This window comes from Paroedura picta, chromosome 8, assembly GCF_049243985.1.
Source record: "Paroedura picta isolate Pp20150507F chromosome 8, Ppicta_v3.0, whole genome shotgun sequence".
Taxonomy (NCBI): domain Eukaryota; kingdom Metazoa; phylum Chordata; class Lepidosauria; order Squamata; family Gekkonidae; genus Paroedura; species Paroedura picta.
In genome coordinates this window covers 40356622-40375661 of record NC_135376.1, presented here as the reverse complement: position 1 = coordinate 40375661, position 19040 = coordinate 40356622, and the positions used below count along the sequence as shown (strand labels likewise).

The window sequence follows — 19040 nt, the reverse complement described above, 5'->3', positions numbered from 1 at the left end:
CAATAATGCTATGCCGGTTTGGTAATATGAGATATCTTCATCAGATCAAACAGTAATGTGGAATGGGATGGTCATCCAGAACCAGAGAGATTTTTTTGATCTTGTTGAAGATAGGCTGCAATTGAAGCTGCTTTGAGACTCTTTGGAGTAGAGGACAGTGGGGTATAAAGACCAATTCTTCTTCTCTGCAGCCACTCACTTACAGAATTGCCTAGCAAGTGCAGCTCAAAAATTAAACCACCACTCTTGTCTTCTGCCAGCTCCTGCCATCACCAATCATCTCCCTGCTCCCAGCTCTGCCTGGCAACAGACTCCTCCCTCCACTCCCACCAGTCTCTTATCAACACAGCAGCACAGCTAGCTACTTCTGTGCATCCCTAAAGGAAAAGGAAGCAACACAAGTGTGTTGTCCATGCTATCCTGATTCCCTGTGTTCCAACAACAAATTGATTACACACATACACAACAACACCCTGTTTCCTTTTATTGCATAGAAATAACAGGCTCAGGAGAGGGCTGGATGAATGGAAAGGAAGCAACAGTGCTGTTACTTTGCATGCACCCCCATTTCAGGCTCCCTGCTGCCTTGCCCTTGGAGATAAGCTGAGTTAACCAACCCTACGCCTTTTTCACCTGATTCTAAACACAGTAGGTTAGCAACAGGGTATTTGGCAGAAAACAGAGAAACAGCAATGCAGCTCAACTCAACTTTTGCTAGCTGAATTCTAGTTTCAGTAACAATAATTAAAATAAATCATGGTTTAATTGTTATGTCTGAACTGACTTGGACCATAAACATATCCGCGTTCCCCCTCCCCATTACATAGTGCTGTCTTCCTCTTTTCCCCTTCTAAATGCATATTCTAACACTGAATGTGTAATATAAGTATAATTGATAACCATGGAATGTAAGAACCAGCATCAAATTCCCAGTTCAGCAAATTCAGCATCAAATCCCCTCATAGGCCCATTATGCACAGGCCATAATGCCCGCGTTGGCGGCAGCAGCGCTTCGGGGAAAATCACCGAGAAGAAGAAGAAGAAGAAGAAGAAGAAGAAGAAGAAGAGTTGGTTCTTATATGCTGCTTTTCCCTACCCGAAGGAGGCTCAAAGCGGCTTACAGTCGCCTTCCCATTCCTCTCCCCACAACAGACACCCTGTGGGGTAGGTGAGGCTGAGAGAGCCCTGATATTACTGCTTGGTCAGAACAGCTTTATCAGTGCCGTGGCGAGCCCAAGGTCACACAGCTGGTTGCATGTGGGGGAGCGCAGAATCGAACCCGGCATGCCAGATTAGAAGTCCGCACTCCTAACCACTACACCAAACTGGCTCTCCTAACCACTACACCAAACGCTTGCTACCACCGGCAGCGCAGGCACCTCCTGGCCCAGGGCTACGGAAGGCCCGCATTAAGCAAATGCAGGATCTTCCATAGCTTCCTGGGTAAGCTGGGGCTGCGGCGGGCCGGCGCTGTGCATAATCGCCAGCGCCAGGCCTGCCGGCCCGCCCAGCCCCAACCCTCTGGTGTCCCTGTAGGGACACCGCACGCCCCTAGGAGCTCCAGAGCCAGCAGGGGTGACCCCGTGACCCCACCTAGGCATGCAGAGGGGGCCTGGGTCCCCCCACCTCCCCCCTGCACCGTCCAAACCTCCACCCCCTCATGCCGCTCTGGCTTACCTCCTGGCCCCAGCGTTCAGTGTGCACGTGCGCATGCTACGCCGGGGCAACCCAGCATGGCCCACTCCCGTGCATACACGGGAAACGGCGGGGCATCTTGCCCTGCCGCAATGGCACGGCGGCAGCACACATTAGCTGCTGCCGTGCATAAAAGACCGTAGCGGTGCATAACTGGCCTTATTGTTATGGGCCATCACTCAATCTTAGCTTCACCTGTTATTAGGGCTGTTGTAGGGATGTAGATGTAGAGATAAAAATGGGGAAGCAGAGAAACAGGTAAAGTAGCCTGAGCACATTGGAGAAAAGACAGGATAAAAATGGATGGATGGAATGCAATAGTCTGACCCCAATTTCATTCTGTGTTACACCAATAAATAGCTAGATAATGTAAACGGAAAGAGATTCTAATCAACACTTGCAGAGAAAGAAAAAACCCACCTTCTTCTTCAGCTCAACACTGATGGCATTGGCTTCCTTCAAGAAAATGGCATTGCCCCACAGCAGATCTCGCAGAGATGTAAATTGGTACCATTTCCACTTCCTGAAAGCCCAGAGTGCCAGTTCAAACTCCCGCTCAGTCCATTGCACTGTGACAGACAGAGAATTCACAAGGTCACTCTCTTCAAAAAGCAAGACACACTACACAGCTCACAACATCTTCTGCTCAAATAAAACAGGTGCATTTGAAGAGAGCAGAGCTTCAATTGGCCCTTGGCTTTAGAACGGACATTACAAACTACTAAATGCCCTGGCTTCTCCCCCTATTTTGAAAAAAGTGTAGCTCAAATGACAGGCTTAGACACAGGCTGGATGCTTCCACAGGCACAAGGATTTCTGCTCATGGAGCACAATTCTCTTGCCTCCTCCCACAGCCTGAAATACCCCCTGAACTCCTTTCTTGGAGAAGAGGGCCTTCTCCCAATCAAGATTTCAGAGGACATTCCACAGTGATCGAGGTTGGAGAGGCAGGAAAATCATGGTCTGAACAGGAAATCTCAAAATAATCGAGAGAAATCTCTCAATAAACCATCTTGTCTAATTAGCTATTTGTCCAATGACCAGCTTAGGAAGAAAGCAGAAGATATCACTGCAAAGCTGCAGCTTTCTCACAAGACCTTGTATCAAGAAAATGGCCTTGTTTAGTTATATCTCCTCATGCCTGGTAAGTTCTCCTGGTTTCTGAGAACTTGAAAATGGGGGTGAGAGGCTCCAAACTGAACTCTTACAATACTGCATAAACACATGGAGCAGCTTCTCACTGGAGACAACTCAACACAAGATACAGAAACACTATAGCACTATAGCACCCTATAACACTATAGGGTGTACATGTATATAGTTCAGTCTTTATCCCCAAAAATACATGAATGAACTCTTCATGGTTATAACATACTATTTTGTACCTTGTATTTGGATGTGTGAACTTTGTACCCGAATACAAATCATAACCTGCCAGGTTTCCTTTCACAGAATTCATACCTTCATCTTCAGGCTCTTCCTCTTCCTCATTAGCTTCAGGGTAATAGCGTGAGTCCATCTGTTTCTGTAAAGCCTCCAATTTACTCTCATAATCCTAAAGGAACAAGAAGTTAAGCATTTTTTATCACCTTCTTTGTGCCTGCTGTGTTTTTATGCTACATCCTTTTGTTAGCAAGAATCTATACCCTGAAATAATCTAATCCTTCTATTTTCTTGGTCACAATCAGTTCAGTTTACTAGACTACAGGGATTCATGAAATCCTCCTCCATACAGCCCGTGACAGCACTTCTAGTCTTAAATTGTGTGAGGGATATTAAATGGGGATTATGTAAAGTCCTGCCCTTTGCCATGGTTCATGAGATTTATGAAACTGTGCAAGGATATGCTTTTTATCCCTCTTGGAAATTAAGGGTTTCGGGGTGTTTGGAAAGTTTGCCCATTTTGGAACTAATCATCACTTCTATTGTTTACAAGCACTGTTATCTGCATATAGCTGCTCTGACAAACTACGTTAAGAAGCACTTTGTGCTACATACAAGCCTTTGCTGCTCCAGAAGATAATTAGCCTCTTCTCTTTCCTTTCGATATTGGTCTTCCAATTCCTGAAGCCTAGATGGAAACAGAAATGAGAAAACAATAAACCGGTATGGATAAATTACAAAAGACTTCCACATTCTCTGTCTGGCGACACTTTATCTCAAACTTCCTCTGAATTCTCTGTCCTTGCCCTAAAAACTCTTCCATACTCTTTATTCTAAATACCTTTGTTCCATCTCCTGCTTCATGTCAATGCCTTGTTTCTCCAACAATTCTCTCTGGGCAAAAGCCCAGTCCACTGGTTCAGCAGGAGTCTCCGCACAAGGGGTTCGCTCTCGCTCTTGTCGTGCTTGCTCAGGGTGGTTAAATCGGAACACATGGCTCTTCCCCATGATTATACGATTTCCTGGCAGAGAAGAACACACAGCAGAGAAAATGTGACATTTTGCTATATATAAGATCCCTCAGCTGCTACAAAGATGACCCACAGAAGTGGTTCTACTAAAGATGCCCTAGATAAATGGAAACATAAAAGGCATCCAACCCTGATGACTTCAGTCCAAACTAAGCTTGACTGCCAGCCTGTTCAGGACAACACATCTTTAGAAATTCCCATGGATCCTTCCCTGCACAGTTACTAGTAGAACTCCTTCCAATAGCAACTTTCCTTATTCCTAAATCACCAGTCCTTTCCCCTGGAAAATTGTGTGAACTTACCTGATCTCAAGATGCTAGGTTCTGTTACTTTCTTGCCATTGACATAGGTGTCTGCTCCCTCACATGGTTCCAGTGTCACTACTGCTGCCAAAAGAGCACAAGTAGAATTGGGGGACAAAACAGCAAGTGAGAGGTAGTAAGGATGCACAAGGAACAGCCATCTCCCATTCATTGAAAATACTCACTGATCAATGTTATAAGAACATAAAACCTACTACGTACTGAATGAATATTGATGGACAAGGTTAGGCTTTCATCCTAAATATCGGTCCACTTAATTTTTTTAAAGTTTGATCATTATGGGTATTTTATGTTTTCCACAAAATGTTCTGTCTCAAGCAAAATGCAGCAATTATTTAATCTAATCATCAGATTCTGAAATAGCGCTTCAATATTTGCCTACATATCTGCAGACACCATGTGCTGTAAACCTGATTCTGGATTTTCCTAGATACACAAATTCAATGGAAAATCATCTTTCCTCTTCCCCCCCCCAAGGGAACGGCTATTCAGAGGTGGTTTTCCACTGCATAGCAACCCTGGTGGTCTCCCATCTAAGTAGTAGTCAGGGCCAATCCTGCTTAGATTCCAAGATCTGACAAGATTAGGCTAGCCTGGGCCGCCCAACTGCGGGTGAGAACCTGTTGATCATTCCCGGCCCGAAGGAAGCGCGCCTAGCCTCGACCAGGGCCAGGGCTTTTTCAGTCCTGGCCCCTACCTGGTGGAATGAGCTCCCGGGTGATCTGCGGGCCCTGCGGGATTTGTCAGCTTTCCGCAGGGCCTGTAAAACGGAGCTCTTCCACCAGGTCTATGGTTGAGGCTGGGGTCAGCAAATCAGGGACATCGCTCCCCCCCTAGGAGTTGGAGTGTACGCTACTCCCCTATCCTTTCCTCTTCACCTCTTAATAATTGGGGGAGGGATGGGATTTTTAGCTGCCATTTTAGTTAGTAGATTGATATTTTAATGGGAATTTTAATGGGATTAGTTGTTGTGACCCGCCTCGAGCCTATCGGGAGAGGCGGGAAATAAATCTAATAATAATAATAATAATAATAATAATAATAATAATAATAATAATAATAATAATAATAATAATTTGGGTCAGGGGTCTGTATATATATCTTCAACTAAAAGAATAAGCACTTGGATATTCAATAAATAATATGGGAAGCAGCTTGCAGTTTCCTTGAGGACTGCATGCATGTACACATTTTATGGAAGAGACTAGAATGCCCCCCTCTAAAAAAATTAAACCCATCAATCTGCAATATGATTTCACCAACACCTATTTGAAAATATTTAGCTTTCCTGCCTATCCAGAGCAGAGGCATGTCCTCCACCCCAATGTATCCCCCGCTCTATTCACACCCTATCCTCCCACTACATTCCCTGCTTCATTCACACCCCATCCCACAGTCCAAAACATCTCTAGCAAGAAGTCTGGTAAGAGAAGCAGCAGTATGTCATGATTAACCGTGAAGCCAACTTCTTAGCTTCCTACTTTGCCTTGTGAAATTTTTCATATCAATTTGCACATCCCACAAAACTTTCTAGCATACCAATTCGCACATCCCACAAAACTTTCTAGCAACTGGGGTTTTCTTCATATTTCCAATGCCACTGCATAAGATAAACAGGAATGTGCTTGCTGTATGCAGCATTGTTAACAAAAAGCTAGACTGTAACAGAGAAATCCAGTACTGCAGAGCACAGAGACAGCTGTGACTGTATTTAAGGTCTGCACCACCCTGTCTGGCAACATTGCTATGCGTCCCATATGGAAAGAAAATGGTACTCTTCATACAGACTGGTAGGAATGGAGGACTTTGACTTGGGCTGATTTCACAAATGCCCCTGAAAGCACTTCTCAGTCCTCCTCCTCCTATTAGTCTCCTGAACAAGCAGAGAATTGATCTATGATCACTTTCAGTTTTCCTGTCCTTTACAACAGTGGTCCGCAACCTTCCGGTTGCTGCGGACCGCTGCTCCGGAGTGGCGGGAGACGGCGGCCCAGGGCCCCACGCACGCGGCTCGGCAAGCTTCTCTTCCTCCCCCTCCCGAAACAAGAAGCTTGCCGGGCCGCAAGCTAATCGGCTGCTTTGGCGGCTGATTTGTTCGCGGCCTGGCGAGCTTCTCGCTTCGGGGGGGGAAGAGGGAGCTGCAGCCCGGCGCCAAGGCCTTCGTGGCCCGGCACCGGGCCACGGGCCGCGGGTTGGGGACCACTGCTTTACAATGTACATATGATCTTGGTATTTCCAGAAGCCTGATCCAAGAGAAAAAGAGACAGAAGCCCCCAAACTGTGAGGCTTTCTATATGGGGATACCTTCACTGCCGGCCTTGGTGTCACTTCGGAAAATGCAGTGCTCTTCTTTGATGAAGTGCCCACTGAGGACAATATCCTGCCTCCTCTCAGCATCCTCTCGGCCAACCCTGTTGGAGACAAAACACACTAATTCAGTGACAGAAAGCCAATGAATAATGGAGTTCCCCAAACTCCCCAATCCATTAGGCTCTTCATGAGCAGGAAGACTGGTGGGATCCTACTACAGGAAGCATATTGTGCAATGGGCACAATTAGAAAATGTACTTACAATTTTATAAAAAGTATTTACAGACAATAGATGTTGTGCATATATTACTTGTAGAGAAACTGTAGAATTCTCAAAGGAATCAAAAAGTAATTGTCGAGTTCACAAAGGAAGACATTATGCCATGAAATCCATTCACAATAGTTTATAGTTCAATGGAACCTCACAGATACTCACACCCTCAAATTTGGTGTAATTGATTTATTATGGTTCAACAAAAGCTCAACAAGTAATCCCACCTTCAGTTTGGGTGTGTTTAATATCACCGTGACTCAATCAACTTTTGGACATAATAGACTGAGTCGTGGTGATATTAAACACACCCAAATTGAAGGTGTGATCACTTGTTGAGTTCTGTTGAATCTGTGTCTCCTCAAATAACCTTCCACTAAATCCTTACCTCTGATTCCTTTGAGAATTCTACAATTCCCCTACAAGTAATAAATGCAAGACATCTATTGTCTGTAAATAATTTTTATAGAATTGTAAGTATTTTTACTAATTTTCCCCAAAGCATAGTGTATTTCTGTTTCGAGTCTTTTCAACTGTGTGATCCCCTCCTATATTGCTATAGGAAGCATAATACACCAAGTTTTTATGCTGTTTTATTTGGTTGATAACATTTGTTGCAATCCCTTTATTCCTTTCCTTTATTTTATAGTTGTTATATGCATCTTCACTGGTTTTATTTGCCATAAGTCATTTAACAGCCTTGTGGATAGCAAAAATTAAAAAGTGAGATTTACGTACTTTTATAATTAAAATACATTCCAGCTCAACTGTATCAACTAACAGTTTGCTTCCAACTCCAGTTCAAGGTTATGACTCAAAAAGACCTGAAGATCTGTGAGGGAGATTTAGGGATCTCCCTTTCTCCCCTCTCTTGGGATAAGCCAGAATTAGGCTGCCCTACCTTGGGTCCCACCATACACAGAGAACCAATAAAACACACCAGAGCCAAATGTTTGGGGAAAAGGTGTATTCAAGGGTATTTAAAAGCTACAGCTAGCTGGAGTAACGATACAAGTGCATTGTGTGACAGAAATTAAAGGAACAACTAACCCTAACTGGTCTCATCTCCCCCTACGGCTGGGAGATGAGCGAGGTCCAGGCCAGTCTAATTTCTCTTAGAAAATGCCTTTCCAGCATTTACTTAACGGCAGAGTCCTCACGGATGGAAGTCCAGAGTTGCTGCTCACCCAAGAAACCATCCACATTTATAATTAGCAAAATGTTTTGATGTGCCAGAGCTGGGGCAACTGAGAAGACCTAATGAGGCAACTCTGACCAACTGGCTCCAATAGCACTCCGGTGTGAAGAAGCCAGGCAACCTTGATGTTATCACAAATAGCTGGGAATCTCAGGGGATGGCTTGAAGATATAAGACAGGGAGCATATATGGCAGGGTGTTGCCACCTTTCCTGACCCCATGCTGTGTTAGTGAGGGAGACAAATACCAGCCTGTCCTCACAAAATCCTACACCAAATCTATTTTAGGAAGAGCCTTCTCCCATATGGGCTTTGGATCCAAGAAGATTATTACAAAAGGCCATCCTCTAGATCAGGGGTAGTCAAACTGCGGCCCTCCAGATGTCCATGGACTACAATTCCCAGGAGCCCCCTGCCAGCGAATGCTGGCAGGGGGCTCCTGGGAATTGTAGTCCATGGACATCTGGAGGGCCGCAGTTTGACTACCCCTGCTCTAGATCTCACTTCTGCAGGGTTAAAGCTATAAGTTTAGAAGCACAACCTTTTTCTGGTGGCACCATGACTTTGGAACTCCCTCCCCAAGAAATTCTACTGGACATTCACTCAAGCCTCATTCCCATAAAAATGTATTTATTTATAACTAAATGTCCCAGAAAATTGATAGAGATACATATTTAGGCATATTTGATTGAAAGCAACACAATTTAAGATAGACAGTGTCCTCATTGGGATGCATATTCCAATGTACCCCTGTGGCTCTAGATCCCACAGTTAGTATGCTGCAGAAGTCTGTTTTCACATATTTATTTATTAGATTTCTATATCTCCACTCCCAGCAAGCTCCCATATGGATCTCCTTAGCATCTGTCTAATTTGAGCCGGTTCACCAGGCGGATGGTATAAAAATCAAATCAAATAAATAAAATAAAAATGTATGCGTGCCAGATTTTAAACTGGGTAACATTCTGCCTCTTAAGTAGTTATGGATATAGAAAAGAAGACCACTGATCTTACATTTTTGCTGCCAGTTTTTGTCCTTTGCTGTGTGTTTTTTAAATACCCAGAAGGGTTGAGATAAATGGTAATAGTGCTTTCAGTATGTTTCAATGTCTCATACCCTAAAACATTCTGCAAGCTATTTTTAGACAAAATAACACAGAATTTTTTTAATGAAATAAACAGAATATGCACATTAAAGGATCTTAAAAATCAGTAAATCTGGAAAAAGCTTTAGCTTGGGAAGAGATTCTGCCATCTATTGTAGACCTATTGATTAATTGGCAGCCTAATCACTATGGGAAGGGAGCCGAACTCACAGGTGTTGGGAAATCTCTACTGTTATTGAATGGCACTGTGCATTGGTGCAGGTAGGTGAAGTTTTAGATGTTCTGCAGTTGGGCTTTGTATGAGCCAAACACCCTAGATGGGCTAGATAGCCATAAAAGCATTTCAAGATGATTTCAGTGAAGGATGCCTGAATCCACAAGTATTGGAGTAAACCACATAATCACCAATTCTCACACCTCAAACTGGCAAAATTGGGCATCATTACCTGGTTATTCCATCTTTAATGTAGTATAGAAGGCACTCAGACATCAGTGGGTCCTCATTTAGGTTGACCAGATGTGGTGTCTAAGAGACAAAGAAAAGTGAAAGACAAAATCTGGTGTACAAAGAAGAGGAAAAAAGACCCTGAATGGGCAGCAAGAAGACAATTAAATAGGATAGTGAGGATCGCACCTTCTATCTCCTGTTAAGTGTCATTCTTTGCCTCCAGATTGCTACTCTTAGGGCAGTTTCCTCTTTCTTCTCAGAAGTGCTTTACTCAGTCAGTCAGTCAGCCTTGCTCTCAGCTAGAGATGTTGTTAGGAACCCATCTTTGCCTCTCCTCTTTTATCAAGTATATTAGTTCTTAAATAAACCTTTATGTGCTCTTTCATCAGGTTGTGCACTATTGCTGTGTTAACTACTCTGCCAACAGTCTTATCTTCCAAATCAGAGGTCCAGGTCCAGATGTGCCCTTCCAACACATCTACTCACACCTTCCACACTGTGAAAGTAACCCAGCTGTGCCACAGCATTGATCCTACTACCTCCAATCTAATTCATGAAAATGTTTAAAGTGAATACTTAATTCTGAAAGTAAATGTGGGCTTCCTAGAGCTGGTAAAGCTAAGCATATGCTTACAGACCTGGCTGGACCAAGAAAAGATATTTGTTCCTTGCAAAATTAGGATCCCTCACTGCTCACTGCTCTTTTGAAAACACCAGAAGAAATATCTCTGCAATTTTGATAATCAATTAAAAGATTAGTTAACTTGAAAAGGCAGAACTTGATGCTTATAGACGCTACAGCATCCACTCCTTAAATTCCATATATAAGTACTTTTATTGTTCTTTGCTCTAAAATACAAGGGTTTTTGTTATTCTAATGCTTTTTGTATTTTTTAAACTTTGCCTTAAGTATACCCATTGGAAAAATAGCTTATTCGTTTTATAAATAAATAAGTAAAACAAATTAGAGAAGAACAGCTGGTTTTTTATACCCCATTTTTCAATACTCAAATGAGTACCAAAGTAACTTACAACCACCTTCCTCTCTACAACAGACCCCCTGTGAGGTAGGTGGGACTGAGAGAGCTTTAACAGGACTGCTCTGTCAGAATAGCCCAGAACTATGACTGGGCTAGGTCACCCAATAGGCTGCATTTGGAGGAGCAGGGAATCAAACCTGGTTCTCCAGATTAGAGTCCTTCACTCTTAACCTCTACACCTAGATGGCTTGGTTTGGAATGATTGTATCACTTTACAATGCCTCTGGAGCAATCTAGATCCCTAGAAGTCCTTAATTTCATTTTCAAGAAATCACTGGGCAAAGGACTATGATTGGAGCCATAGTACTAAAGTAGAACCAATAAATCCTTTCTCTCCTGCAATATTGTAAACCGAAGTCCCTCCCCTTAATAATGGCACTTTTACATCCCAGGAAATTGCCTTTTCATTCATAGTTCTCAAATGTGTAACATTCAAGGTATTTGAGAATAACAATGGCCTATTTCAAGGGTAGTCAAACTGCAGCCGCAGTTTGAGCGTTTTGCATACTTAACACAAATTCAAAATACAAAAGATGAATAGGCAAAATGTTGCATCTTTCCAAACACAGTGGCCTTGATGACACATGTAAGCTGCACACAAGCCTAGAGTTTCTCTTTATTGAAAAAGTATTATTGGATGACATTTTTAAAAACCATATTACCCTCTATATGATTTTCATTATTTGGGTTCAATATACTAAAATTCTTCTAGACCAAATAGCTACCCAAGAAACATTTTAATCCCATTTCAAAAAAGTTAATAGCACTGCAGCTGCCACATCAATCTGAACACCATGCAAAAAGGAGTGGAAATCGTCTCATGCAAATTAACGCAGCAAACACTTAAATGGCCATAAGTGCTTGCAGTTTTGTAATAGGGATGGCAGAATCTCTGTCTTGGTCTCACAAGATATGTATAGGCTAATAATTGAACCAGTGGCCTCAGTATCTGATATCATGTATGCTGGTTAGATGTATCCAGAATTTAAGGGAAGTGGGTCTCTAAATTAGGTGATAAATACAAACAGAATATTGCTTTAGGTCTAAATATGCTGTCCCTTTTCTTGAGTATTTAATCAATAGTATTTGTCTCAAAATAATCCCTTTCATGGTCAAAATGTAAGTATATTCTTTAAAAACCAAGCAATCACTTGGAGATATGTTGATCGTTTGGTTTCCAGCTCTGGGTTGGAAAAAACCTGGGGGTGGAGCCTGCAGAGGGCAGGGTTTGGGGAGGGGAGGGACTTCAATGGGGTATAATGTCATACAACCCTAGCTGATGGACAGCACCACTATAATAATGAATCCTCAAAGGAGCAGAATCGCAGCCACACCCATGAGTGAGCTCTGTTGTTATGCTTCCTAGCTGGCAGCATGTGAGGCCTCCAGGCCAAGGGGTGACAGTTATGACGCAAAACTCTCTCTACAAGTGAACAAGAGACAAAAGAGACCTTGAAATCCATATGGCTTGTGACATCAGGCAGAATACACAGAGTCATATGGTTGAATAAGCAAGACACAGGGTCATGCCTCAAAGGGCAACACCAAAGAGAGGACCACTCTTCAAGATGGCCTGCAAGCATTCTTCCAAGGTGTGTGGTGGCTGCTACACACCAGCACTGCAGGTCTGTCTCAACAGGGCAGTGTCTTTGGATTCCTTGGGTGTATTTTATTTTCTGAATAAGCAAGATGCCTTGGGAATCATTCTAGTTATGTAATTCAAAGAAAACATGCCGATTGTTACTAGGTTTTTTTCCTCCCTTCTCTTGTAAGACGTTCTTTTAGCTTCTGTGTACAATTCAGGAAGTGTCTTGATATAAGGCAGTACAACCATTATTTGAAAACGAGTCATGCACAGGTCACTCCAAGACAACCATCTGGACAAACCTTCTTAGGAGAATACACCCCTATATTTTCTAGAAAAACATCCTGGGGTTTAACAGGTCGTGGCTACATGGCAAAAGTGGAAAGAAAGATGACATGAATGCACAATGTGCCCCCCCCCAATAAATCATTATCCAAACCACAGGTGACTCCATTGTAGAAGAAAGATGTGGGGGTAGTGGGAAGTGCTGTGAAGCCATAGCTGGTTTATGGCAACCCTGCGGGGTTTTCAAAGCAAGAGATGTTCAGAGGTGGTTTGCCATTGCCTGCCTCCATGTCACAACCCTGTTATTCCTTGAAGGTCTCCCACCCAATACTAGCCAGGGTTGACCTGCTTAGCTTCTAAGAGCTGATGCAACTGGGATAGCCTTGTGCCATTTTAGAATTCTCCCCTACAGATAAAACTTCCTGCAATATGGAAACCCAGACTAGACCATTTCTAGCTATGCTCATTTTCCATGCGCAGCAATTTATTTTAACAGCGGGGAGCAAACAATGTAGGTCTATGATGATTACAATAATCTTGAGAGGTCCTGCTTCAGATGCCCCTGCCTTTTGAGATCAAGCACCCAGGAAGAGGGCTTTCTTGATTTGATGTTGCTTTAATATGTACTGATGGTTCTATTTATGACTGATGAATGTTCACATTGTTTAAAACCATTGTTTTATTGCTACTCTTGTTAAGGTGTTTTTGCAGTTGCTAGGTTTCAAATTTCTTCATTTGTTATATTGCAGTGGTCCCCAACCTGCGGCCCGCGGCCCGGCGCCGGGCCGCAAAGGCCATGGCGCCGGGCCGCGGCTCCCTCTCCCCGCCCCCCCCCGCAGTAAAAAACTTCCCAGGCCGCAAGCTTGCGGCCCAGGAAGCTTCTTACTGCGGGGAGGGCGGGGAGAGGGAATCAGGGCCGGGCCGCGGGTGCGGCCCGATCCACGGGTGCGGCCCGCGGGCGCCGCCGGGAGCGGCTCGTGGGCGTGGCCCGCGCGGTCCCTGCGGGCGCGGCCCAATGCCCTGCCGGTCCCCAGCCTAATAAAGGTTGGGGACCACTGTTATATTATACGAATCTATTTTTGTCTTCATTTCATGCTGTAAACTGCTTTGTGTGAAGTTTTTAATAGCCAACAATTGGGTTATAAATATCCTACACAAATAAATAATTAGAAAGTGGGGAGAATTTTTCAACTGGTCTGTGCTGCACAGCTGATCTATTTTGAGATGCATATGAATAGTATAAAAGACACAGAAACAGAATCCTACCTTCTTAGGAGAGAATACCCCCAGAGTACCACCATCTTCTCTCATGGCTACTCCCATTTCTGCAAGCAAAGCTTCCCTGAAAAACATCAAGAGAAAGAACTAAAACCCTGAAATTTCAGCTGAGATCCGCTTCCTATTATGGTAAGAATGAAGAATCCCTTGCTGATGCTAGGGATTCCAGGGGTGGGGTAGGGGGTCTAATGGAACAAAATTCTGGAGGCCTACTCATCCTGGGGATCCTGGGCAAATCATGTGATTTGTTTTTATGTTTGAGTGATGTTTGTGTCTTAGACCGTTTATGCTGGAGTTTTAGTCGTGGCAGGTTGCCCCACCTCTTCCTGCACCCACATGGGGGAGCATTTGGCCTGGTGTACTTCATCCACCCCCCAGTTTGTGCTCCTGCACGGGAGCTGGGGTAGTGAAATTACCAGTGCGTAAATGGTCTTAGTGTTGTAAGGGCAGCAGGGGGGATTTTGTCTGGGGGCCTGTAGCTCTTGGCAACCTGGTATATAAAAGGCTGAACCAAGTGGCACTCTGAAGTGAATTTGTGTTATAAATAACAGCTGGGTTCCTACCTCTCCATACGTATTGCTTCTGTCCTACGCAGTTTTTCTTCCCATGTTTCATTCAGCTCAGCAATGATCTTTTCAGTTTCCTACAGAGTATGAGGTAAACATTAGCATTTCACAACTGTCACCTGACTGGACCAAAAATATTTCACCTATAATACATCAGACTCAATCCACTATTCTTTGTCTACAAGGTCACAATCAGAACAACTATGCTGTCAGCTCCTGACATTTGTATGACATCTATACACAAAGTAAAGCTTTGCTTTGTAGGATACAAGTCAAGCAGCTCAATTAATCCAGATTCTTTACCATATTTTTTGCCAGAATCACAGTATTTAAAGACCACATGTTAAAAATAAACCACACTAAATTGGTTGCAGTCATACCCTGCCAGTCCTCTGTTGTGCAGTCACTGCCAATGGAATATACAAGTATTGACAGTGGAAATGGAATGTCCACATGGGTGTGTTCTTGGTGTCCCTTGAGTCCAACATACAAACTCCACCCAAGATGGAGAGATTTCTACTTGATTTTTAGAAAACCATGAGGGGGATAACTGAGGGAGAATGGAACCAATATGGGCAGAGAGGCTTGAAAATCTGCACCTTCCCATCCATGTGGTGGCCAAACCTATTCTGAATATGATCCTTCCAAGGTCGAGCAAAATATCCATGAGAGACCAACCTGATAGTCTCCATGCTCTCGATGCCTCTCCATGCTTCTCATGCCTCTACATTACAAATGTGGCCTGCGTGATCTTGGTTCTTACCTTTAGCCTCTCAATGGCCTCTTCACTGCCCGGAGCAAACATGATCCGTTCATGAAGACTGGAGACTGAAGCAGCTCGGCTGGACAAGGCTGAGAGGGAGGAGGATGGGCTCATTCCTACCAAGGCATTGGTCACTGTGGAGAGATTGTCATGGCGTTGACTCATATCTGCCACTCTACGATTATCATTATTGTTCTCAAAGTCGGATATGTCTATGAGGTCCAGGAGGGGACAAAGAAGAGGGGGGAAAGACACAAGACAAGAAGAAGGAAGGAAAAGATAGAGAAAAGAAATGCAGTTGGGAACAGCAACATGGTGTAATGAGGAGAAAGGTAGAAATTCAACAAAGAGATACGCAGATAATTAAGTAGCAATATGTGCTAGGACAGTATCCTCATATCAGCAGAATCAGTCATACTACATCCTGCAGAATTTTTCTAAGTAATGCTATAATAGCATCCTAGTGCTTTCAGGCAAACAGACAACATATTAAAAATCTGGGTTACAGTCACTGGTTTCCACTAGCACCTCAGGCAGGGGAAGGGGAAATCAAGGCCATAAAGACAGAAAGAAGAGGATTTCAGAAGCTGGGCGCTGGGCTTTCAGAAGTTGAAGAGGGCTTAGGGGGTGCTACAGGTGAATATCATTGTGACATTTTGTATACACAGCTACAGTTATGATCCACTTACATATCTCAAAAATTGTTTTGAACGAGTAAAGGATTTTGGTACGATTGAAAAAGCATTATCTGATTCGCTTGTGGTACTTCGGGGTGTGTGCTTTGGTGTATTGTCTTTGTTTTGTATATTGTTTTTATTTTTGTTGATGGATTGTTATAATGTTTTATGTGTCTGCAACTTGTTGCTTTGTTAGCTGATTTGAGTTTAAAGAGATACAGTGAGATATAAAGGTTTTAAAGAACTAAAGAAACAAAGAAATGTAAGCTAGAAGAAAGGGATTTGATTAGAAACCAAATAAATTGTGATTCTGGAAAAAGCAAGGGCAGTTGATATAAGGAGGACTTTTTGCCAATAAGGTCAGCCAACTCCAACTGTTAATTTACTTTTTTCCAAGCCAATTTAATTCAGAAATCTTACACAATTACTTATGTATTAAGAAACTCACTCAGAAGATTGTAACCTAATAAAGAAGTCATGTAATCAGACATGGACTTTTAAGAATATGGTTTTCACACTGGAATTTATTTAGTTCCTCAAACTCTTTCCCAATAGAAAGTCATTATGATAAGAATATGAGAAATTATTTTTAACTTATGGATACTGATAAACAGAGGGAAATCAAGTCTTGGCAAGATATTAGAAGAAGAAGAGTTGGTTTTTATAACCGCTTTTCACTGCCTAGAGGAATCTCAAAATGGCTTTTATTTCAGCTAGAAATGGAAGATGAACGAGTGAAAAAATGTATGTAACGGTGCAAAACCTTAAAGAGCAGATATCTATGCAACAAGGGGCACAACTATGGGGGGAAAATATCAAATTCAGTCGTCCAGATACTAGGAGAAAATTGGTACAAAATGTTTTTCAGATGGTATATATCTCCAAAAGAAATTGAGAAAGCACATAAAAAGTACAAAGAAAATTCTGGAAATGCCAAAAACAGATGGAACTTTCTTTCATATTTGTTTTATATAAGTTTAAATTCTCAATGGAAGCCAAAATGTTCTTCCTAACAAATTACCAAAAAATTTAGAAGAGCAACACATTGTGACAGTGACTAGAACTATTTAAACAGCAAAATAGAAACTAGGCATCTGTCCATGTTTAGAAGAATGGGAAAATAAACCTGCTGAATATGCAGCAATGACAAAGTTAACAACCTGTTTGAGAAACAGGTCTATTACAAAATTTGAAGAACGATGGCACAAGTGTTATGTGTATTATGCTATCAGGAGACAAACTTAAAGTGAAAAAATATCATAAATGTATGGTAATGAAATAGAAGTAGTATTAAAATCTGTTTCAAATATAAATGGGCTCTCTATATGAAATATTTAGCAGACTATACCCAACCTCCAGTTGCTGGCAAAAACCTATTTGGAGGTGCTTAAGAATCCAAACTTTCTAAATTAAGTAATTAAATCATTTCCAATGCATTTATAGATAATATTTTATTGTGAGTGCTAGATAAGATCTTTTCACCATCTGTGAACTTCTTTTATTATTTCTCAGTTTTATGAGAACAAGTCTTCAAAAAAAAATTAAAAACAAAAACAAAAAGCAGAGCTGTGGACACAGTTTTCTCAGTACGTAAAAACACAGCCAAGAGATGTCAGTCATTGATTGGGTTGAAACCCATATAGAAGATAAAGTAAAGTGTCAGGCTGGCTATGGGGAACCACTTAAACAGTGTCCGTGTGTGTCCATGTGTGTGTGTGTGTGTGCATTCACTAGCATAAGTGTGTACAGGTTTCTGTAGACCAGTAGACACATGAAGCTGCCTTATACTGAGTAAAACTCTTGGTCCATCAAGATGTATTGTCTACTCTGACTGGCAGCAGCTCTCCCGAATCTCTGGTAGAGAGCTTCTGAATCACCTACTACCTGATATTTGTAGCTGGAGATGAAGCTACATGATGAACAGATGTTCTGCTATTGACCCACAGCCCTGCTCAATGTCTCTTTAGAAAATAGTATGAAAACCTGCAACTCCAAAATGATAGCAAAACTTGTGTGATATCAGATTATCTGAAACCCAAACTCTGAATGGGTGGCTTTCTTGCTTGATGAAGGTTCTTTCTAACATGACCTTCAAGAAATGGGTAAGAAAACAAGTCAAAGACAAGCTTCTTTTTCATTTTAGGAACATCAGACCTTTGTATATGGTGTGTAAAATCTAGGCGAAAGCTCTGAGAACTTTAGGATGAAATTTTTATTTTCTGGTTGCTTCCCTGAATATATTTTTGTAAGGGGCAGCCAAAATAGCCCTCAGGCTCTCCTGGTAAATCTTCTTTGCAACAATTTATAAATCCCAGGATCGCAAGAGAGTTGTAAGCCTGCATACAGGACTTGAATGTTGTCTTTCTTTCTGCTGCTTAATTATTCAGAGTCAGTTCTGAAGCTTGGCTGCCGTCCAATTCAGCCTGGCAACCAGACATTTCCCTCACCATAACAAAACCTTCTGTTTCAAGGAAGCCTTTCAATAGTCTCTTGAGGACCAAGGAGAGCTTTGTCCCTGCTTCCTCCATTACTAACCCTGACAAAATCTCCTGGAGAATGAAGAGGAAGAACGTTGACCACTGAATATACAGTTTCTTGGTGTTCAAGGTTTGTAAAAGGATACTGGCCTAACCAAATGGAAAGCCAGTGCAACAGCAGTTAAATCATATCATTTAATATTCAGAAATAAAAGCAAACATGAGGTGAAACATGATGGCAAACCACCTTAAATTCAATATATCATACATCTAAAAGCTTTCATTATGTCAGGCTATGCTCTGCAAATTGAGAGGCACAGCCTATACAGACCCCAACAGGCAACAGAGGACCAACTGTACCATTTGAGTGCTGAGTGACTTCTGTCTGAGAGCTGGATACAGTAAAGCATAATATTCACACTCTGGTAAATGCTGTTTCTCTGTGTTTGGAAATGGGTACTGATTTAAAGTATTGCTGATTTAAAGAGCATAGGCTGAAGTGTTGCTGATTTAAAGAGCATAGGCTGAATCAATCACAAACAAGGCAGAGGCTGCAGGGCCTTCTAACATGCCAGCAAAAGCTAGATCATTTTGGCGAGCTCAAC

General features: G+C 42.4%; 1 protein-coding gene across 20 annotated transcripts in view; it reads right to left on the bottom strand.

Annotated features, from left to right (window-relative positions):
• Positions 1-19040, bottom strand: part of KIF1A (kinesin family member 1A) — a 131182-nt gene that overhangs the window by 54595 nt on the left and 57547 nt on the right. For 10 of the 20 annotated variants that reach the window (XM_077349229.1, XM_077349230.1, XM_077349231.1 and 7 more), the window contains 10 exons: positions 15282-15415; positions 14516-14595; positions 13941-14016; positions 9763-9842; positions 6737-6843; positions 4412-4495; positions 3920-4100; positions 3694-3766; positions 3157-3250; positions 2116-2264 (listed from right to left, as the gene is read on the bottom strand). In XM_077349229.1, the coding sequence (XP_077205344.1) occupies positions 2116-2264; positions 3157-3250; positions 3694-3766; positions 3920-4100; positions 4412-4495; positions 6737-6843; positions 9763-9842; positions 13941-14016; positions 14516-14595; positions 15282-15415 (1058 nt within the window). Of the gene's footprint in view, positions 1-2115; positions 2265-3156; positions 3251-3693; positions 3767-3919; positions 4101-4411; positions 4496-6736; positions 6844-9762; positions 9843-13940; positions 14017-14515; positions 14596-15281; positions 15494-19040 lie in introns of all 20 variants that reach the window. The other 10 variants (XM_077349223.1, XM_077349225.1, XM_077349228.1 and 7 more) reach the window with 2 other exon arrangements.